The sequence below is a fragment of the Phalacrocorax aristotelis genome, chromosome 1 (genome assembly GCF_949628215.1).
Source record: "Phalacrocorax aristotelis chromosome 1, bGulAri2.1, whole genome shotgun sequence".
Classification (NCBI taxonomy): Eukaryota; Metazoa; Chordata; class Aves; order Suliformes; family Phalacrocoracidae; genus Phalacrocorax; species Phalacrocorax aristotelis.
Window position 1 is genome coordinate 178411268 of NC_134276.1, and position 23967 is coordinate 178435234.

Below are 23967 nucleotides of genomic sequence, written 5' to 3' on the forward strand. Positions count from 1 at the left end.
ATCTAAAATAAGGAAACCTAACTGAGCAGAAGCAATCAAGCCTTGAAAAGAAATAATTTTCTCCTGCATTTCTTAACTGTGCTCTTATCATTGTGTTTTAGGTAGAGATCTAGAGAATGACATTCAAGACAGTCTTTTGCCTCTAGCATTGCTGAGGTAAGTCTAGAAGCTCAGTCAAATGACAAGTCCATCCACTCTTTAACTTGAATGGGATTGATAATGTAAAAGGAAGGCAAAGATTTTGCGGCACAAGGCAGGTGTTACCCTCCATTTTTGGTGCCCTATATGCTTATATGAATATATTAAGCACTAGGCAGAGATGGTGATTATAACTGTCAATAGAGAACCCTGGCGTGTGCCAGGTTCAGTGCTTACACTGGGGCTAGAATATGCTAAAATATGCTAAGTATCTTACAGACTATGGTTTCAGACAGCTTGTAAAGCTTGAATATAGTATTCTCTCTTTAATAATGCTAACATTTTCCAAAGTATCCTGAAGTAACTTCTCCTCCTCAGTTTCTCCAGCCAGTCTAGAATTTTTTCCACTTGGTACATTCCCAGAAGATAAAAAGCTGAAACCACGCTCCATACTATTCCTTCCAGATTTTGGTGCGAGCCATGCATGTTTCATTTAGTTGAACTGGTATGCAAAAATAACAAAATAGAAAACTACATATACTTTCTATGAAGGGAAATGCATACTTTTTCTACTGGATGGCATTCTTTCCAAGTCACCCAGAAAGCTTTCAGTTCATTTCCTTCTTCTAATCTTCCCTCGTTCAGTACACACTGCCTTAAAGTCTTAGAGGGCACACAATTCATCTCCTCCTGTTTGTTTTGCTGACCAGATAGGGTGATTTTTAAAATTTCCTCACATAGTTCTTTACTGGAGATGGAAACTTTTAAGCTAGAGCAAAACAAGTGATTTAGCAAATGCTAGTTTAACTGTAGGAAGATGTAAAAAATGTGTTTATCCAAGATATATTTTTTTTAAATTTTGGTTTGTAGTACATATAAAATCCAGAAAATGTATTTTTCAGAAACAACATTTTCTGCAACAAATGGAATTAGACCTCTTCCTAAAGGAATATCACTAAGCCTAGGGCAAATGTAGAGGGAAACTGCAGATTTGTAGCCCTAAGATATCAGTTTAATACTAAGAATGTGAGACAAAACAGACTTTTAATTAATGCACATATATACCTCTTTACCTATCATTTGCCAACTGGGGAGGGACTAGGAAAATTTAATTATTAAAGGCTGTCTCGGGCAACATCTAAATTAAACATTGCATCTTCAAGTAATTTATCACAAAGTGGTCAAAGTCCTGCAAAGAAGCAGAGATTGTGGCTAAAAAAGGATCAATAAAACTTACAGAACTACCAAACTAGAGAGGTTTCCAAAAGCATAGTCTGGTATGTAATGAATTTTATTCAGTGCCAATGTCATTGCCTGAAGTGCCGGTAAGCTTCTAAAAGCTTGGACAGGAATTTCTGTCAAAGAATTATCATCTAGCCACAGGTGTCTAAGGGAGACCAAGCCATTGAAGCAGTTGGGGGGCACATAGTTGATGTGGTTGGCATCCAGGCGTCTAGGAGAAAAAGAAATAGAGAAAATATTGACTCTGAGAAAAGAACAGCGGACTTACACAATGGATATCAGAAGTTATCACCAAGAATACAACCCCAAAGGATGGACATAGGTTGCCACACCCATTTTTCATTTCCCAGAGACTCCACATTTCCATCTTGTTTGCAGCCTCACCACTGAGACCTCACATCGTGTTTACAAGTCTCCTTGTCAGCTGGCTCTCTGCAGACAGCTCTCCTTTGGAGCCATCAACTCACTGAGAACACACACTGATCATTTTTGAGCAGAGCCTCTCTACAGACTGGGTATGAATTTGTTTCCCTTCCCAGTTATTTGAACGTACGGAATAAAAAAGTGTAAGAACCTCAGCCAGAGATTCTCCTTCAGAGCCTATAAATTGCTGGGCTGCAAGCTGATTTGGGTTTCCATACGCTAGACAAGCATTCTAAGAGCCAAAAATAAAACTCACTTCTGAGTCTCTGTTCCCGTTTTACCTTTTCTTCCATATTGTTTATTCCAATGATTCTAATGAGCACTGAAGTTCACATATTTTAGTAGTGGAGCAAAATGTTTTTCAACTAGAGGTTAGTGCTGCTAATGCGATGTATTTATTTTGAAAAGGAAGTTATTAAATACACTTCAGTTGCTGCAGAGCCAACAGAGGGAGCTCAACTGCACATTGTACCTCTTCAGAGTCTGCAGGTCATACCTTGCTCTCACACTTGTGTAAATAAGGATTAAATCTACTGAACCTTTTGAAGATGTGGCGCTAGAAATGTTATGTCATATATTCATTGCCTTTTGCTTTTGCTCTGCTTTGCTTTCCCATTGCGATGTTTTCAGGGAGCTATTTAAAAGTGTGCTTCAGATTTCTGAAACTTCATGAAGCATCCAGGTGGTGATTTGTACTCCGATACACTTTTTCTGCTTTTAGTGTGTTGTAGTGACTTGTACCTTGTTCGGAACATGAAAGCCACGCTCTAAAACTTTTCTTGAAGATGTCTGTACAGAGGAGTAATTAAGAGAATGGCGAAACAGAAATAAATTTAAATAGACGTTTGAAAACATTACAGAACAAACAGACACACCCAGGGTACAAAGAAGTAATTCTGTACTGCCTAAATTCGGTCTGTTTGAGAGAAATGCAATACTCTTTGTGGCAGGCGTACTAATCTCTTTATTTAAAGCTGCTTCTTCATTTACAGTCATGTAAAATGTCAGGTCCATTCTATCTCCTGCTCCATGCTGCTCCTACCTACTGCATGAGAACAAGTAATGACTGCTAAGGCTCTGTGCCAGGCTGGCAAATAACTGAGACAAGGTCAGTTGGAACAAATTTATAAAGTTCAGTGTCAAAGCCTTCGTACAATTAAATTTTCAATATAATAACTGACATGGCAGGCAGCAGAGACAGAGCTTCCAAAATAACTCAAGGGTCTGTCAACAAATGGGTGAGGCTGGAAATGTTTAGAAATACTCATGCTGTACCTCCCCCATTCCCCAGGCAACAACCATGCTACGCCTGTGTTTTCAAATAAGGTATAATTTGAATGAGTAGATGAGGTTTCTTTGTGTTCAGTCAGAAGTAAATTCCTTCCCTGGGTGATGCTGGTATGTAAACTAAGAAGTTACAGTTGCCTTAGTTTGACAGTTACACTGATTAAAGAATGGAGGCTTTATTCAACCTAAATACCTTACTGTATTACAGTTAACATCTTGTTCAATGCGAAGCTTGCCTGTGCAGCTCTGATGTCCCCATTGACTCTGCAGGAGTTACTCACAGGATGCTTGGCTGCCTGGCACGGCTGACAGTCGGTTGTTTATATGTGACCCTGTGGCTGAAATGGCAATAATTCTGCTGTCGTCAGCAAGACCAGCATTTTTACCTTACCAATATTTGGTAGCAAATCAAGGAACTGATTTTGTTTATAGCTGAAGTTTCCAAATATAAACCCACCGCTGGTTATATAAACAAAATACACAACATAGAAAGAAAACCAGGACTGCTGTAATATAAATGAGATTCTAGGTAGTTGGATTATTGTTTAAATAAACTTGGGAAGAAATCAAGAAGCTATGGTGATTTGTGCTTCAGGTCCTGTAACTGGGTTGTGTATCATGCAAGCGCTTGTAAGAAGTACTGCCTCAAGTGCTCTTTTGTTATCTAATCTTTTTAAAATTTCCAAGTACCGTTTTCCCTCTTGCAGATATTAAAAGGTTTCAGCAGCAGTTATGTTTCCTGTCACACTGTAGGTAATACACACTGATGTATAACGCACAGATAAAAATCGACGTTTTCAGCCAATTGTTTTACATGTGTTGATCAAAGTTTTGGCACTTCCAGAACTAAATCCATTAACTCACAAACGTGACCCTATTTATAATTGAAAATATATAGATAACACGTGGTGAGTTTGAAAGCTGCTATTATATTCCAGAGAGAGCCAGTTTAGGGAAACAGAAATGCTTGATCTCTTCTGATAGGCAGCATGTAAATAAAGCAGCCAGAATGAAATTCACCATGAGCCCACTTAAAATGTCCAAACCTTTCAAAGTACACACTCGAGCTCTGCAGACTGTACCCCACTGGTGTGTCCTGTGACATACTGTGAATGCTACAACCATGTGCATAAATTATGGAAAGATATTATTCATATAGTTGAAGTAGTTAAAGGTTGGACTAGATGATCCCTGAGGTCCCTTCCAATGTGGGATTCTGTAATTAATTCTGTGATTCTGTGATATAGAATCGTAAACAGGACTCATTTATTGGTACTCTGGAATGACTGAAGGTAGATGTTTGAAAAATATTTTGAAAAATATTTACATTTTTTATCAATTCAGTATAACTGGATGCTTAGTTTTATGCCACTGGTAGGTTTCCAAGGGAATATATATTTCTTTCCTCTTTCTGAGTCTTCTCTCACAGAGCAAGTCCAGCTACAACCTGGATGTACCTTGTGATCAAGAAATTCCTTAACATCTTGTTGGCATGTCTTGCTCATTCATTCAGGGTTAAATGAAATGCTAGATATGGGATCAGGAAGGAGAGTTCTCTCAGGTCATTCTCCCTTCTGAAATAAACAGCTATTACATGGATTGCCTCTTATTGCAATGGATGAGGGCCTGAATACAACAAAGGGACCAGAGAAGAGCAAAGCCACAAAGACAGATAAAGAAGTCAAGGACAAAATATTTCTTCCAACATTTACGTTTAAAATAGGAGATGTAAAACCAAATGAAAAGGGGCTATATGTAACAGGCAGAGGAGGCAGAGAAGTGAGAGCACATGGCAGAATAAAGAAGGGTGTGTTCCTCCCTTTCCTACCATCTTACTCCTCTCCTGACTTGCTCCGTTATGCAGGGAGCCGCAGACAAGCCTCTCCACGAGGTAAGAAGCAATGATGGAGAGAGGCTGGGGACAGGGCCTGTCTGGGGAGGGTATAACGGGCAGGAGGGGGTCTCCTGCAGGCCCACCAGCTTTGCTAGGGTGTGGTGACATGGACCCTCTGAAGGATTTGTTCACAGGACTTGGCCTAAAGCCCCATTTAAGTAACAGCAAGTGACATCAAAACTGACTGAAAACTGGATGTAATGAAAATATAGCTGGCTATTGTAAGCCATGTTTTTCAAACATGGCCCTTTATGCAGGATATCCCCTTCAGTCCACAGGGAAAATGCTAGTATTGTAAAAGCTTAATTAGAACACACCAGCACAGCAGTTCCCACAGCTCACTTTCAGCTCTGCCCTTGTATGGGCTTCTAAAGGACTGATACAGAGAACCCTGTGTGGCAACAGCAAGACCAAAAAAGAAAAGTCACAAATCACAGTTTAGGAGCATTTGTTTCTTTCCCACTGCTCAGTTTTATATGGGGAGGTCTCTGCAGCTCTGGGAGTTTCAACTCTTAGCATTTCTCTTCATAGCTAAACATGCTGCTCAGGTGTTTTGGTAAACCTGCATTCAAGATGGTGGGCCAGGACACTAGCCCACTGCATAAAGCACAAACAGCCAGTTGCAGTGCTATTTTTATACAAAGATTGGCTCTCATACTGGGTATCCTCATTCTCCACAATTGGGAATCCTCAGTTCCCACAGGGGGAAAAAGTGGGGGCCAGCAAGAGCTGTTGGGTTGTCCTAGGAATATGGCTGCAGACTCAGATACGGAGGATACGGAGTCTACGGCTAGACCAGCACATTTGGTGTGGCTGGGAAAGCTCCCAGGTCCTGCAGCCAACTGGCTCAGTGTGGCCTGCGCTACGCTAGTGATCTCTCCTAGCCTCCCAGACGAGGTGGTTGTATGCAGAGTGCCTACTGGGGACGGTCCCAGGGGCGTGCGAACTGCCAGATGGCCCCAGGAAACAGTTCAGGCAAATGTTAGTTTGCACAGGTCAAAAGTGTGCCAAGGACCCTGTTAACAGTGTAGCAGGACAGACGGTCATGGCCAGTGCCTGGGAGCACTCTAAAGCACTGTTTGCTTTGCCAGGCTGGCTGTAGCAAGTCTGTGGCCGTACGGTGCCCAGGAGGATCTCCTCAGAAATCTAGTGTGAGCCCCCCCCATTGCTAACCACTCCAACAGCTTCTTGTCTTCCTCCCACATATGGTGTACATCCTGCTGGGCTTCAGCCATGCAGGATGATTTTTGGCTAGCAGTTCTGAGGTTGAGAAATTTGCTGTCCCTTACAGATGGGATTAAAAAAACCCTTTTTTGAGAATGCTCAGAAGACAGAAAAGAGTCAGATATAATAATTCTGACTAGCTTCTACTAGCTTCTGACTAGCTTCTAGCTAATAATTCTAGTAGTGTCTACTGGATGAAAGAAAACATCTCCAGTGGCCTGGAATTGCTGACCTAGGTCAGCCTATTTGCACCCCACTTTGAAAACAACAGGCCCTTCAGCAGGCTCAGTGAGGGACTGCACCCAAATAAAATAGTAGCACGTGCATTTTAGGGAACGTTGCACCCCTATCTTCCTTCCAGGTGCTTATCAAGTGAGAAAAGCATCTGTGACTGAGAGGGGTGGTCTGATATTGTACTAATGCTCCATGTTTCGGTCACTCTTCTGTTACCTAGTGTGCCCCAGGGCTGTAGTAGCTCAGATGGTTAAGACATGCAATAAAATGAGGAGACTGCAACAGTGAGTTCTGAGACATCTTTGCGTATATGTATAGACACCTGCACGGGTACACACAACCCTGATTTAAACTGTGGGAAATTCTTCCTCAGGCAGTTTGTGGGTACCTGTTGAGGTACTGGGTTTCCTAAGAAGCTAATGCCTTCTGTAGGCTTCATTATCATGGGGTGTGACATGGAAAACCACAACTAAAGATCCTGTCTTTTCATGAAAACAGTTCTCTTGGGAGAATGGGATTTCATCAAAGTTGTTTCCTCTTTTTACTAAAAATCAGGATTATTAATGCAAGCATCAAAATGGAAGAAAATTGTTTAAAGTTAACTTTTCTGAAAAAAAAAAAGGCTTTTTAATTTCAAGCCTGAACTGGAAGCATTTCAGAACTCTCTGCCCTCAAAGTCTTCAATTCTTTGTTCAGATTAGGAATGGAAACTTCAATTGAAATGTCAAATATTTGGAGGATTAGGGAGAAGATGAAAAATCCATTTGCTGTTCTCTCCCAGCCAGGCAATTATTAAGCACATCTGAGATGATTTCTAGATAATCTTTTATGTCAAATTCGATGTCACCATCAGATGCTCCACAAATACTGAAATATCTTTAAAATAAAATGTAAGTTATTTACAAATTCTGTCAGGAAATTTAAAACAAATTTCTTTGATACTATTTTCTTATGTTAACTTCTAAAGTAAAATTAATTTGCTTCACTAAACTCCAGCTTTGCAGGTTGTCAAGGGAGAAAAGATGGTATTATTTTTAATCCCTCTCAACCGTTTCCAGCACTTTGGAAGATGGGCTATGTTGTATTCTGCCCTATTTTCTACTATTAAAGTAAAAGTCCTCTTAAATTTTACAGGAAAGAAAGCAGGTGATACAGAAAATAATACTTGCTTTTAAATGTCTTTCATGACTGGTTTGGCATAGGCAGTGAGATAACACCTGATCTGTTCTTGATTTTGACTATTTCTGTGTCTGATAACGCAGCAGTAAAAGCTGCTCACTAACAATGATGTCTAAACAAGAAAATAAACCAGGAGTGAAGTTTATTCTGTATTATTCACTGCAATGGGTTGTATTACAATAGTCCCAATAAAAGAATAACAGAAGCTTTGCTTTTTCATCAGCAATGCCAATTACACCTTCCTCCTTTATTTAGCAACATTTGCAAGTGGAGCTCTGCAACTTTTTGGTGTCTAGTAATATAAAATTTGTGTTAATGTGTTCAGGGGAAAAATAAAAAAAATTTATCCATATGTCATTTCCTGCTTCACTAATCCCTTCTTGTTCAAAAATACTTAAATGATATGCCAATTCCAGTACATAAGTGATGTCATTAGAAATGACAAGAAATTGCAATAGAGAAAAAGAGATACCTATTCAAACAAATACATTAAATGAAAAAAGTTGGACAGAAAATAAGCTGTTAATTAATAATGACATTTGAAAAAGAAATCAATATAGATATGTAAAAGGTTTTGGGACTATACAGGTATATTCAAAATCATTAAAAGGCTTCTTGATTAAAAGCAGAACAGAGATATTGATGCTGTGGGAAACACAAAATCCAGAGACCATTTGCTTGTAGTTGGTTTTAAAGAAATACATTTGCTCAAGGTGAGTGGCAGGGAAAACAGCATTCAAGTGACACTTCAAACCCTGCTGCCAAGATCGAAGTTGTGACACATCAGTGATTGTGTGTTCACCCCTTTCAATCAGGGCACCTGAGAACGTATTTTCCTCTTTTTGGCTTAACAGAAATAAATACCATTTGAATTGTTAGGACTACTAATCCAGTTAATTAGTATTCACACTAGATGTCAGAGGAAAATAATAGCCCATATAAGCTGAAGATACCCTTCTGCTAAACTTGGAGATCAAAACCACATCTCAGAATCAACATATTCCTTAAATCCTCCTGCCACAAAGGGGACTTGGAGTCCTATGCAATCACTGTCCAACCTCTGGTAGCTGAACTCATTTATTAATCAAAGTAGCACATCACTGTTGTTAACTATTGAACTACAAAGTCTTTTATAAAGTTGGAGAAGATTTTAATATTGTTTAATATTATTTTTTCCTTCAGTGACAGAAAAAAACATATTGTTGTTTGTTTTGAGGCAACAGTATAAAAGTTTTCTCATAGGATGAAATTCACAAATCTGGATTTTTTATCTAATTTTTTCATGCTCATTTCTCAGTTTATAGTATTTATTGAATAATGTCTGCTGTCTGAAGAAGACTGATCTATTCTAGAGGTAGGTCAAGCCTTAAGAAATTTATGAATATTTATCACTCAAACTTGTCACTCCATTCTGCATTCCAGCAATATTACATCTTGGACAAGAAAGTCGAGGAAATTGTTGCTCGTTCCTGCCATACATCAGTTCTTGTTCTGTGTGCCACAGGCCATTTAACATAAATTAATGTATCTAGCATTATTGATACCTATACTGCATTTCTGAGCCTGGAACTAGATAATAAGGAAAGCATATAATCCAGAAATACCTTTTTGTGCAAAAATTTGTGATGAATTTGTATTATGAGTGAACACAGAAAAATTTTATGTGCATATATATATCCCCATCTATTTTTAATCTACACACACACACAATTATATATGTGTATATATATATAAATGATTTTAGCATAATCACATTGATTAAGGTAGCAAGGCAGCTAGTATGCCTTGCCCCTCCTCTACATGACTGCCTTTCTTGAGTAAAACCACAGAAGGCAGAGATTTGAGTCCGGTCACCTCTTTTCAGTTTTTTGCATCTATACTAACCTAAAGCAAAGGGTTAATGAAGCTTCCAGAAATCATGCCACCTGCATAGTTAAACATAATAAATACAAGAAGTTGCTATCTTATAGGAATTGCCTTTGTGAAGGCTTTTAACCTCTTAATTACACCCTTGAAAAGACTCCTGCTATTTCAAAGGTTTCAAGAAATAATTCCTATTGTATGTCAGAAACCAATGCAAGAATCACCTTGTGACCAGAAAATTCCTGTATGAAACAAGAAATTGAATCTGTGCGGACCTTTATCTGACAGGCACAACCCCGTTTAAGCAAACAAAAGAACAGTAGTTTTCTTTTCCTCAAAGAGGTCTCTTTTGCTGGTGATCGTCTTTCAGGTGATAGTAGCTTTTCTGTACAAACCCATATCATTCCATCTTGGGTCTCCTGCCCAGCTGTCTAAAGGTTTCCACTGACCACTCCTATTCTCCTATTCTGTCACAGAATATCAGTTCTTTGCATAGACTGCACAAACTATATTTGGTTTACTTCTTCAACTTCTTCACCCAATGAAAAAAGTATTTGCAACAAAGCCTGAGTGAGACTGTCATTTTGTTTAGAAAGTGCGCTGAAAATTCAACAGTCTCTTTCAGAGCAACAAAGGAACTCTTGTTTGCTTGGCTTATCGTGTTTTGGTCCAGAATGTGTATAGAGTGATGTGATCTCAGCAAGATTTGTTTTGTTTGTTTAGCAGAAAGAAAATCTAATATAGTCACTAGACCAGCATTTTCTCATGACTTTTTCAAAGATCAAAGGAAAGAACAGTAACCTCAAAAGTATATGCCTGAGATATTTCAGTCTGTGTCTGGTCAATAAAGAAAAAAGGCACTGACCAAATAACAATTATAAGATAATTAATTCTTACGGCTGTTTCACCTTTAGAAACCTTAACGAACACTTTGTATATTAAGGAGGTAAATGTTGTTCAAGACGGACATAAGAACCTGGGAGCTAATACAGTATAATGTGTGTCTGTGTAGTGGGAAGTTATCCACAGATGAAATAATTTTGCTGAAAATCAATTAATTTAATTAATTCTGTTCTTCAGATTTCGGCTGAACTGAATGTATGCAAAAGATGTTAACCTTCTGGTGGACCTTTTTTATACACAAAAAATGAAGAGCTTGTTCAACACAGTACATTTCTCAACCAATACATCTTAACTCTAAACAGACTGGATAGCTTGGTACAGACACTCACTCTATCCTTGTCATCGTTAGACTTTTACCAGTGACGCTGGTGATCAGTGCGCACTGTAGCAACAGTTTTTGTGATAGTTATTTGAATTTCCAGATTGACCTCCACATTTGGATCTTGGAACTTTTCAGGAAAATAATATTATTTCAAACTAATTATGTGAAAATATATGGTGGTCAACTAAAGCACAGAGAAGGGTCAGCTGTCATTTTCCTCTGTCCAGAGAAGCTGCTTATCTTCAATCATCTAGATATTTTATGCTGCACATTCAAAATCAGTAGTTGCTGCAGAAAATTTAGTCTTTTTTTTTTTTGTATCAGGTGAAATCCAAGCATCCATGCTTGAAATCCATAAACATGGATTTATTCTGTAGATAATTCAGAAACATACTCTATTTACTGTGTCCTGCATTGAGACAGCAAGAGTGGCCTTGTGGTTGCAAAATGTAAACCGCAGGTGCGGCAGAAGGAACTCATGATACTCATTTGACTGAAAAAGAACACGGCAGATGAATTTTGGTATAGACAGGTGTGGAGTGAGGCACTTTCGGAAAAGGCAATTCAAAGTCTACATCACAAACTCTTGAGTAGCTACTAACATGCTAGAAAGAGGTCCCACAGTTGTAATAAGTATGAAAATAATAGCTCAGTGTTCAGTAAAAGTTAAAAAAATTAAGCAAAACAAAATCTGGGGAGTTAGTAGGAAAGTGAAGAAAAAAGCTTCCACAATTCCCCTCTATAAATCCATGGTATGCAAACACTTTAAACATGCTGTGCAGGTCTGATCCCCCCTTGACTTGTCTCTAATCAGATAAGAGAACTGATAAAAAAGTTCAGTAAGAGTGACAAGGATGGCCAGAGGAAGGGAATAGCTCCCACATGAGAAACAATCCTAACAGCTTATGTCTGAAGAACATGACTAATGGAGATACAACAGAGGTCTATAAAATCCGGCATACATCAATAAGGAACTGCTGTTTCCACTTTCTCCTGATGCTGCACTTAGGGGACATCAAATGTGGTGGGAAGTTCCAAGTAAATAACAGGAAGTACTTCACCGTGCTAGAGAGGGCTAGCTGATCAGCAGATACATTTCCACAGAAAATTGTAAGTGTTACATTGGCTCAAAAAGTAATCATACAAACTCACAGAAGAAAATTCTTTAACAGCTATTAAATTTAAAGAAGCCATAATAGGCTCAGTGAGTCCCTGGGTGCAAACCTCTGGCAGCTGGGACAGTTTACCAAAGGAGTATTACTATGTTCTTTGCCTGACCTTCTAGTTTTCTTTTGGCATCTGCTGTTGAAGACTGGATATTGGGCTAGGTCAGCTTTTAGCATGGCCTGGTACAACCATCCTTACGTTATGGGACAGAAGCACATCAAAATAATTTCATTCATACCACGAAGCAGCCAATCCTCTCTCCTGGTCTAGCAGTTCTGGCAGGAGTTCTGTTAAAACTGAAGCTCATGGACTGAGTCAGCACGGCACAGTCAAGAACTATAAACCTGCCTGAAGCACAGAATATAATTAAGCATCCTGTAGTACACTTTGTTTCATGAGTTAATAGTGTTTTCCATACTGCTTAAAAAGAAAAAAATTACACCAAATAAAAAAACCCAAGAGAGTAATTTGGGATTTTCCCCTGTAAAGAATCTTAACAAGAAACCATGGGAAACACCAGTGCTCAAGGGACCATATTCTTCTTGACAGTCAGAAGCATTGCAGGGCAAGAAGTGTCTTCTCAGATGGTGAACCAGTTTATAATGCTGCAAAGAAGCTGCTGGTGTCATGAAATTACTGGAATGAAATCAGTCACGTTTGATGTTTAATTGAGAGTACAATTCTCTAGAAAAGCAGCTCAAAGAAAGTTAAAAGAAAAAGTCGATTCAGCACATTATTAAGTGATATTAACAGGTAATTAATAGGTAATCATATATTACTGTTCATGCAAAGTTACAAGTTGATTTATCAAATATACTCACAGAGACTGCAGGCTGCGCAAGTTCTGGAGTGCTTCAGTAGGCACCTGGCGTAGCTGGTTATTCTGCAGCATCCTACATTTTGAACAGCATAAAAATGAGAATCAACACAGTAAAGATAATTTCTTTCTATTTTAAATTTTCTTCCAAGCTTACCTCCTTTGTACTGGTTCTACTTCAAGACTACAAAGGGAAGCTACACAAACACTCCGTTACCCCATGCCTGTCAAATGCCGGTTCGCTTCAAAAGAAACAAATACCTGTAGCATACTAGCTTTGTTAACAGCCACACATCAGCTTTGAGCAGGATTTTCAAAGCAGCTGAGGAAGTTAAAAGAATAAATCCGATTTTCTTTCAATAGGGCTTGAGCTCCTAATTGCCTCCAGTGATTCTGAAATGGTCATCCTTATGTAAGGATTTTCTTTTCCTTCTGAAGTGCTTCAGTTTCTTATTCTGATAAAGCTGTGAAGGATTGACACTTGAAATCCTTACTCAGGAAAATGCTACTATGGCAAACAGAACTTTTAACTGTATGAGGAGTTTATGATTTGGTTTGGATAAAATTTTATCTCCGTAAAAACTGCTGTGTTTCCCCAGTGAAATAAATTTTCTCAAATGGAAGGTTGCTAGCAATGACCTGACAACTCACTTTTCTGAAATATCACATCATTTAGCTTGCAAAGACTGAAAAATCACTTTTCAATCCAAAATAATCTTTTCCTCCTTTTGAATATGGCCTAATATCCTTGTTTGGACCAACTCCTACATATATAAAAGCATTCTATGTGGGTAAAACTGAAGTAGTACATGCTGCCTCCAAAATGAGGCATACCCGATGGGACATTGTAAATGAAATAATTTTTGGCAGGCCTAAATCTCCTTAGGCCAATGAGAGCTACAGCTGGCCAACTCAAGAGTAGACGGAGTGGGAAACTCTTCATACTTCTTTCCCACTTACATATTTTTTCAGTAGAGCTTTGTATACTCTTACAGTAGCATCTGGCTTGGCTTGACACTGCCTAGGAGGTTGGCGTTCTTGCTAATACAGTTTCTGTGAACTTTACATAGGCAAAGGTCCTGTCTAGTACAAATATTGTGAGATGTGACCTGCTAATAATTTTAGTAACTCTGTGTACTCTCTTATCACTCCAAATAATACAGGGTTTTGTAATAGTTTTTATAATTATCTTACAGCAATTACATTGCAAAGAACAAGATACGAAATACAAACTGCATTTTAAATTACATGGTATTCTACAATACTGGTTTCCCCACTGGCTCTCAAGAAAAGGAAAAGGCAATTTACCCCTGGTTTTGTGGGATCAGAAAACATCCACTATGAGTTTTAGACTTGAAATCAGAACTGTTGAGTCAATCAAAGAAACTATTGACTGAACCAATTTTTACCTTTGACATTGTACAGAGACATCTACTTGATGAACAAGTTGTTTTTAGAATGCCATTAATGTTTCCCAACCTTTGTGTTTAGGGTATTTTCTATATGAAACCCCAAAGATTTAATGATATTCATATGTATCTTCACTTCAGTTGAATTGTTCAAAATGACCTGATCAAAATATGTAATTTACTTGATCAAAACTTCACTGGTTAATTAGTTCCCTGGAGCATTTAGGAAATCAGAAATATATCAAACAACACAAAGTTTACTTACAGCACTTTAAGACTGAAAAGGCCAGCAAATGCTCCCTTAGGAATGTATGTCAAGCCATTTCCTGCAAGACGTCTGCAAAGTTTGAAAAAGGAAAAGAAAGAGAGTGAATACTTTTCTCTTCATGTGGAATTAATTTCGTTGCTAAAAAGTGCAATACAGCTATGTTTGAGCGACTGATGCCAGAGGCAGTAGTTAAGAGCCTTGTTTTGTCATTAATACACTTTTAAAAGAAAAAAAAAAAGGAGAAGCCCTTAACTGTACAGTTGATTTACTGACAGCTGGACTGCAGAGACAAAAATGCAATTTCATTGCAAATTGAGCTCATGGATTAGAATGCACATCTAATTCTTGACATTGTTCTTTTTAAGGATTAAAGCAATCTCAGCAACTTAAATACAGATATACTGACAGCAATTAGAATGACTGGATTTACAAGCGTGCACTTTTGGAATTGTGCATGTATGATATCTGCGCAGATTTAACTTATTCACACTACTACCCACATAGTAATGACCACAGTTCATTTTAAAACAACTACACATAAAACTGCTGTACTGCTGGAATCATAGTTTTCCCCGTGAGCAGATGTGTAATAGGTTGGCACAAAATATATTTGCTAAAATTTGTAGGGCTTTTTTCCCTACTCCTATTGCATTGTCCTTCTCAGAATGCCTGAAAGTATTTCACAGACCTAGGAGAGTACAGCAAATACCTCTGTAAAGCGTGTTACTCTGACAAAAAAAAAGAATGTTTTCTGTAAGGTTTATGCCTAGGAAAGAGACCATATATTTGATGTGAAATAATGGCATTTCTATGTTCCCCATCAGTGCAACTCCAGAGCATCTTGCATTTAGCCTCCTGACATCTCGGTTCAGCATGAATGTGCTATGATACCTGTACCCTAACTGGAAAACTGACTGGCAGGAGTCAGATTCCCAGTCAAGTTACTCTGTGTCAGGAGAGTCATAGTGTCTGCTCTTAGCTGGCCACAAGTGCAGACTGATATGATGTAACCTCTTCTATTTGCAGACCAAGTTAAGCCATGTGGAATTGATATTGCACATTAAAATTGCACAGTTACCATTGACCAGCTGATTTGGTAACGGGGTTGACATTTGATTTGGCCTCTGGCCCCTTAGAAAAGACCACAGAATTAGACCCAGAAAATGCCTTAGGTACCAAGCTGCCAGAGAGAAACCTACAGAACTGAAGTAGCCACGAGAGTTACCAATACTCTTAATGGAAAATGCCAGGTGCTTATGACTGCAGTTCCAAAGATCCAGCACTGACTGGCCCTTAAATGTTGTCTTCCTCTGCAGTTTAGTTGCCCCAAGCTAACTACAGGGTCCTGAGCACACCTTCTCTTTAGACAGCTCTTCCATACAGAAAATAAAAATAAAAATGGGGCCATAGAGAAAGAAAACATGATTCTAGATCCCAGCTCCAAAGACTTTTCAGGCATCTCCCTGTACATGCACAGCTCTTCCCTGTACATGCACACCTGCTGACTGATGCGACCCGTAGCTCTGAGCAAGTGGCTCTTCCTCTGTCTATTCAATGAATTTAACTGTGCTCCGCAGAGGCACTCCGCTTCAGACAGAGCTGCTTTGCAGTACACTGGAGCCTGATGTTCAGACATCTGAGAATTGGGCACGTGCACCTGAATTCCTGCAGGCAGATGAGTGAACCAAACCTGGCTCACTCTTGCTCCAAGGTGAGGCACTCACAGGCTAAGCCTATTTTTTTTTCCGATGTGTGAGGGGCTTCTCCAGCTTCAGCTTTCATTCTGAACAAAAATGGCAATGGCTTTTGGGTTGTTGCTGGATCAAGCAGGTGTGTGCTAGGTTAGGCACACCAGACTGGGTCCCTGAAAGTAAATGCCATTTGTGAATCACTCTCTAGTGAGGCTCAGGACCTACCTAATGCCGATCTCAGTTTATTATATGATATTTTTGGAAAGACTAAAGACTGCTCCACCCCCACAGCACCCTTTTGCTCTGTTGTTTTAATGACATGACTGGATGTGAGTCTGGACATGAGCCTGGCATGAACCAGAAAGTAAGAAGTCCGCAAAACTTTACAGGAAAAAAAGTAGGTACAGGTGTTGAGGTTTTCACTTACTGCTCTAAGGTACTGCTTTGAGTGTCATATGGAAAGCTTGATAAAGAGCAGAGGACTAAACCCACGTGCCTGAAGACTCAAGCTGGTGCTGTCAGGCCATCATCCCTTCTTAAGAGTGGCCTTGTTGCAGCAATTTTCATAATTGTTGCAGTGCAAAATGCCAAACACACTACATGTTCACACGGCCTGTCTGTACTGGAATACTCTTCATAAAATGGGCCAGCTGAGAAAATCAGACCTGTGTAAGAGCTCCTGGAGAAGGATTCTGGCAACTACCTAGCATGCTCCTCCCTTGTTCCAGCTGTAGGACTCTGGCACTTTAATTGGGACACTACGCAGCTTTAAAGTTCTGTTTCAATGTGCAATACTCACTTTTTCCAGCTTTAGAGCAACATCATGGTTTTCTGTGGTAACCTTAATGTTTGGCATTTTTTGAAAATGGACTGTAATATTTTTCAAGACATTTTTATGGTATCTGTATTGTATATCTAATATATCTTTAGAAAGAAACACCCAAGCACAGGGACACACTTATACATGTACATGCTACACGTCTCACTGACATTCAGGATGGTTTCAGTGAGACTGTACTGCACTGGGCTGTATCTGAGCTAGTCTCGGATGGCTAAAACTTTTCCATGTAACTTTTTTTCCATTTTCTTTTGTGGCCAGGTTTTCTATCAAACTGCCTTCAGGAGAAGATTTTTTCAGAGTAAACTGTTGTCATTCTGTCTGTAAGGTCCATTTTGATCATCTGGCCACCCACAATATGCCACTCTAAGAGCCTGATCCCTCTGCATGGCCCCAGCTCCAACACCTTTTAGAGGAATATCTGAAGCCGACAGAGGGTTACAAGCAAGGGATGCTGAGCCATGTTCTTGAGCTGTTCTGAGTGATAGTTACCTGTGCTGTTAAACTGAGATGTAAGTTTTTTCCTCTTTTCATTTTTTTTTGTTTCAGATTCCAACCCTTGTTTTACGTTCTGCTTCTTTTCCTTTTAGATCCTAACTTCGCAATTATTAAATGTGTCTTGTACGAACACTTTAGACAGATGAAGCCACATGTTAATCCTCTTTTTGGCAGACACAGTTTCTATGTTTACTCCTTATGAGTTTTTCAAACCTCAGGTCATTCTTGAAGTTCTGCTTTGAATATTTTTCCGTTTGAAAAGAGCTTTCACTAATTTTGCAGACAGTGATTAATACTGTCTTATATGACACTCCTCTGCTTATGCAGCAGAAGATCACACTCATCATGTATAGCCCTACATATTTCAGTAGAGGGCTACTTCAAATATATCACAAATGCCAAAATACATGTATGTCCCGTAGTTCTCTCACCAAGCAAACTGACAATGTCAGATATGTAATGATGTTGTCTGACCTTCAGTCACCATATTAAATTCTTTCTTATTATGCCTTTTTCATGGTTTTCTGTGGAACCAACTTCAGGCAAACCACCTATCTGTTCCCAAGATGCTCCATGAGACCTCTTCTGAACTCTGGCACAACAGTAGCATCTTCCCAGCCCTTCAGAATTCTCCAGCATTGTGGTATTTGGTAAAAATCAGCAAAAATGATTCATTCGGATCATTGTCTAATTCTTTCAATATTCTTGGGTAAGAGTTAGCACACTGGTTCTTTAAGGCATGCTGCAAAGCTCATATAAGTTTGGCTTATTTGTTCTTGACCATTTTTAATGCTTTACTTGCGTGTTTTTTCCTGCTATTACTGTGCTTCTATTCTCAGTCTTGGCATAGGGGAAAACGAATTCCCTTCTTGACACTACGGTACCTATCAAGTATCTGCTAGGGTTTACTCTTCTCCACTTCAGGGATTTTGTTTTCCATTACCCTAAGTTATTTGAGGAAAGCTGCCCAGCATTTTAGAGAACTTTGGAAGGACTTTGGGTAGTGATTTTTGACTGGATGGGTAAATATCACTTTTCTTGAACAGATGAGGATGGACATACTACCTGTCTCTATAGTTCAGTGTTTAGTTAATGATTTCTGAGAGCAGGTGAACTTGCTTGTTTATAGCACTTACATAACCAAATGGCTGGCTTTTATTGTTTGAACAACTTTGAATTTCAAATTTTAAAAGTTATTTCTTTTATTTCCAGCATTTCTGACACTATTTTAGAAATATCTCATGAAGTACATTCAGGCTCAAATGTGCCACATCGTTTTAATGAAAAGTAATCAAAGGTACACAGCATTACTGACTTTAGATCATATTCTTTGAGCTATTTTATTTTACAACTAGATTTCACTTATGCTGCTTCATATAATCCTGCACATTAATGGAAGCTGGAAAAGTTTATGAGGAAGTGTTACCACATACTTCCCTCAGTATCTGCTACTTGCCATTGTTGGAGTCAAGATACCAGGATGCTTTTGGCTTAAGCATATGCTAAGTTTTTATATTACTGCATGTTTCTTTCTTAAAGATGTACAATAAATGAGCTGAGAAAAAAGCATGTTGCCTCCATCCTTTGAAACGGCAGCAATTTATAAAATATCTTTCAACACAGTTCAGCCCAGCTGGCAATTCCTGCTCACTGTTGGAATAGCTGCAGTGCTGCAGGTCAGGTTTATGGCTTATGGCTGGATCTAAGAAAAGGTGTGTCTGGGCTCTCCTTTGAGTGTCCCCCATCTGTTTACCCCTTTGGTGTATTCTGACCTCTCCTGCAGTGTCATAGTTCTGAGAAATGGTGATGACCAAGTCAGGACAATTCCCAAAGACAAGACAACTCATGAGACACCCACAGAAAACTGAAAATTATCAGAATCTTTTTTCCTTTTCCTTTGATTGTTGCTCATGTCTGAAAAGAAAAACTTGATTCCTCAGAAAGAAGCAAATAAACATGAACCTGTGACTGAGCACAGTCAACTATTTCCTTTAAGTTTCTAGTACAATAATTTTTCTTTGCCAACTCAAAACTGCTTTGTGCATGGATGTTTTCTCCATCAGGACAAGCCTCACCTGGCAACAAGCGTCTCCTCATTACCTGCTGGATGGAAGGTGAACTTGAAACAGTAAGAAGTTTTCTCTCTACAGTTAACAAACTGTGCCATTAATGAAGAAAGCACCTCTCCACTAACTGTGGAAAGAAGCTGTGGCAAATCTAACCCAGCTACTCCTCATTGTCTGCAGCAGACAGTGACAGTATGATGTGGGGAGTGGCTGCTTCTCTTCTTTGCTTGAGTAATATCTAGTCCTACAAATGCTGAACAAGCATCTGTAAAGTGTATTTCAAAACCTAGTAGTATCAAACCTATAGGAAGGACATGAAAGGAAGATAATAGTCTCCTTGGGAAAAAGCATATGTTTACACTAATTAATATTCATACCGTGTTCTAACAGGATTAGCACAATGGAATTTTCTGGAACAAGTTACTGATCAAATCTTGCAAGATGCTGAAATGTGGGAGAATAGATGGCACTCTGGCTCTTGGTGTGGCTCAACGTATTACAGGAATAAGCAGTGTAAAACGAGTCAAGCTCCACTATTAAGAAATCAAAATCTAGTGAAATATGTTGTAATTCTACTTCAGAACAGATACAGTTAAGTAGAACTTCATTGCACTCAAATTTATGATAAATATATCGGACTCATAAGCCAGTAAACTATAATAGCAATACCAGACTGACTCAATGTTTCTAGACTAGTGCCAGTGCATGCCCTTTAATACAGATCAGGTTATATATCATTGCATCACTTGTGTTGCATTGTATTTAATCAGTCTACATGTACTGCAATATCTTATACAGAACGTGAGTGCAATTTGAAATCATCCTTCAACTGTGCAAAGATGCTGAGGGATTTCTACAAAACTAATTCCATGAACTACTGTCTTGCCTTGATGCCCCTTTGACTCTGCATTTTACTTCTGTTCACTAACTGGTTTGCTGATGCTATTTAAGGAATGAGAGCAAAGACTGCACATGCTAAGAGGATGCTAGAATGAATTTGGTGTTGTATATATATTACGTTATATACTACAACTAACGAACTCTCCAGACATAAAATTGAAAAGGAATTATACAGAAGAACCTAGAGATGGATGAAAAAAATCTTTGCTTTTGTGAATAGAAGTTGAAAGTACAGAAGGCCTGAGACAGTGAAAAACCCCAACAGCTGGGATGGTTCTGCTGCTATGTGGTACTAAACTTCCTGAATTTGGTGCTAAAACACTAGTATGCCATGTAGAAAATGCCATTAAAATTAATGTAATAATGGATTGTGTCTTTTACACCTTGGGTACAGATAAGAAATTCTCTTTCGTAATTTGAAACTTCTTTCTTAAAAGCCTGATCCACCTCTCCAACTGCCATAATTGTTCTGAAAAACTGATAAAGGTCTGTGGTGAAATCTTAGTCTCATTGATGTCTGTGGAAAAATTTGTGCTGACACAAGTAGAAATAGGATTCTCATTTGCATCCTAACTCAGTATCGTATTTGCCAGTAATTTAGCTCTTCTCTGAGGAGTTGTACCAATAGCACTAGTACCAATCCTAAAGCTATTACCTCAATTTCTAATAAAGGAAATGGTTGTCTGTGGAGGAACAATGTGGAAGTATAACAGGAAAACAAAAATTCCCAAATCTTTTTCTAAAACAACTTGTTCTAGATATAAAAAATCATCTCTGTTCAAGGAAGAATTACTGATCTTCAGTCTTTTGCTTCAATTTTGTTTCCTGTCAAACTTAATCAAAGATACACATGCACACAACTACACATGCATTTAGCCCAACTATATAAATATATAGCCAATATATAATTTATATATTTCTAACACCATAGTTTTCTTCAGCTTACATACACACCTATAAATAGGTAACACAAAACATTCTTGCTTCTTACATCAAAAAAGCTCTGACAATATGGATACTCATCCAGCACTTAACCCAGAGTCAACTAAAATTTTGAGGTAAGAGTTTAATTTGATATTTATTAGTGATTATTCTTGCAACAGAAATATATGAATTAATGGGTGATTAATTACTGTGTTAATTATTAGTTAATTAATGGATGACAGCAGCATACATATTTCAAAATGTTTTTGAGGAATTACTTTGTTAGACTAGGAATTTAAATGTTACTCTGTATTTTAATTATCTTTTTATATTTCAATCTGTCATGTTAATTAAAACTGCAATCATTATAGTAATATAAAAAGAAATGTGGGTCAAATGATATATTAAAAAATCTGATGCTCAGAGAGATCAAAGAACAAAATGTAAGATATTCTGCTTTCTTTAAAAAAGGGGAGGGGAGTGTGCAAGTCATAATTGTGCTGTATATTATATTTATTGCTGCTTACAGTTTAGTTCGAAATTCAAATATAACATAGTCTGCTCTTGCTTTAGGGCCTAATTGACTTTTAAAATGCATGTGCCAAATTCTCATAGGGTGTAAACTGGAATAACTCCAACTGACCTCAAGCAGTTGGAATGAATCAGTGTGTATTTGATCTTGAGCTGGCTTTGATAAAACAGATCATAGATTTTTGTCAGCTAAGGATATGGTCTAAAATGTACTATTTCTTTCTCCACTTACAAAAGACAGAGACTCTTTCCGCACCTGGCATGAGTGTGATCCAGTAACTGCTAAAGACAACTGAGCTCTCCTTTTGTGAAGCTGTCCATGGACAGCATGGAGAACAAGCTGTTTTGCTCTCAGTGCTGCAGAAGGCAGCACCGTTCTAGAGGGCTCCAACAGTGCTCTTCTGCCAAACAGGCAGCCAGGTACCTGCCTTCTGATTGCAGCAAGGCCAGCTGTCAGGAGATATTCCAACATCAGCCAGGAAATCCCACGTTGATTCCCAGCAGCTGGATCCCAGGATACAACGAATAAGAGACATAACTTGACTTCTGTGTTTGAAGAATGCTGTCACCAAATCACTACTCCCAGAACAATCCTAATTTGTTAAAATTCCTTTCTCTGTGTTTAAATGCTACAGCAAGATGGAGCAACAAATGGTGGATCATATTCATTACATTTCCTAGGCTGGGTGTTCCAAGTGTCATTTATATTTCTGATGCTGGTTTTGGTTTTATCCCAGTAGTGATGGCATCATCAGAAAGGGTAAGAACTAATAATAGTAATCATTAATAACAGGAATTGGCTGAAGCGTACTGCAGTGCAACACACCATGATCAAACTATCAATAATGAAAAATGTGTTAGCTGTTTTGTCGTTCCTGTGAGACAGGCAAAGGACACCAAGTTTCGAGGTTACTACAGTTCTCTGAGCGGTACAGTGAAGCAACACCAAAGGATTACTGGAGAAATTACTGCTACTTCTGCCTGGAAATTCAAAAAAACAACTGAGAGAGAAGAAGTTGGTTTTATTGTGCTTGTGAACCTATTAGATATAAATGTGATATTGGCTGAAAACATTACCCATAACCCTAAGCAAGCAGAAAATTGAATCATGTAGGTATCAGAGGTGCTCACTGCACTGAAAACAAGCAATCCGCAAACAAGCTGAACTTCCACTGACAAAAAAGGAAATTATTTCTGCCTACTTGCTACTGCAGTACACACAGAATGTGTAAGACTTAAATTAAAATCCTGCCTCAGGATCTACAGATATGCAGCATGTTTAATAAAGCATCGTTTCACAGGTTTAATTAAGTATAATTTCACTATCTGTATTGATCGCATAACACAAAAAGCTCTTCCTATGACTTTTTTTATATCTTAAACTAGTTCCTAATGAATATTGCTTGATAATAAATTACAAGTTCCAGAAAGCATTTAGAAGCTACAAGCCAAAAATAAACTTCAACACGTGCTCAGTAAAAGCAACACAGCAGCACTGACAAGGTTTCTTGGATATCAACCTAGAACTTTTATTGTTTCCGCTTGCATGCAGATCTTACTATTTTCACTTCTATCTTTTTCCTTCCCCCATCTTCTCCCCTTCTGCCCCTTTACACCACAGATGCACAGCAGTTCCAGTGTCAAGGCTGTTCTATGCAATTTGCATTAACATTTCCAGGATAATTGTCTGTCATCACAAGCTATTCAACAAGCAATGCAAGCAGCTCTAATTTAGTAATGCATTTGCTCTGTTGTTTTTGGTTTTTTTTTTGTTCCTCATCTTGTCGTTCTTGATAAGGCAGCAAAAAGGGCGGTTTGGGGGGTACCAGGCTGACACATCCACATGGGAGAGTTCTTTGTTGTTACTGGCTTTGGTGGCATCAAAGGGACAGCAACAAAGACAGTGACAGCTCCAGAACATCAGGGCCCTTGTTTTGTCAATGTAAAGGTTACAAGTGATATTTCGTACAGTAGGAATCTTCTGGGTTTGGGTTTGTTCTTTTCTAGTAAATCAACCTAACGGTGTATGCAAAAACTAGGGGAGAAGACTACCGTAACTGCTTCCAACTCATTAACTAGATAAACATCTTCTCACTGTTTTTACCAATGTATGGTTACTTTCAAGATGACCGGTGTACTTCCCTCTGTG

General features: G+C 38.6%; 1 protein-coding gene across 2 annotated transcripts in view; it reads right to left on the minus strand.

Moving 5' to 3' along the window:
- The window catches only part of LGR5 (leucine rich repeat containing G protein-coupled receptor 5), a 99152-nt gene that overhangs the window by 24704 nt on the left and 50481 nt on the right, over positions 1-23967 (minus strand). Inside the window, exons 3-5 of one of the 2 annotated variants that reach the window (XM_075080805.1) lie at positions 14368-14439; positions 12698-12769; positions 1376-1591 (exon numbers count right to left, since the gene is read on the minus strand). In XM_075080805.1, coding sequence (XP_074936906.1) covers positions 1376-1591; positions 12698-12769; positions 14368-14439 — 360 coding nt within the window. The remainder of the gene's footprint in view (positions 1-1375; positions 1592-12697; positions 12770-14367; positions 14440-23967) is intronic. The other variant, XM_075080807.1, reaches the window with a different exon arrangement.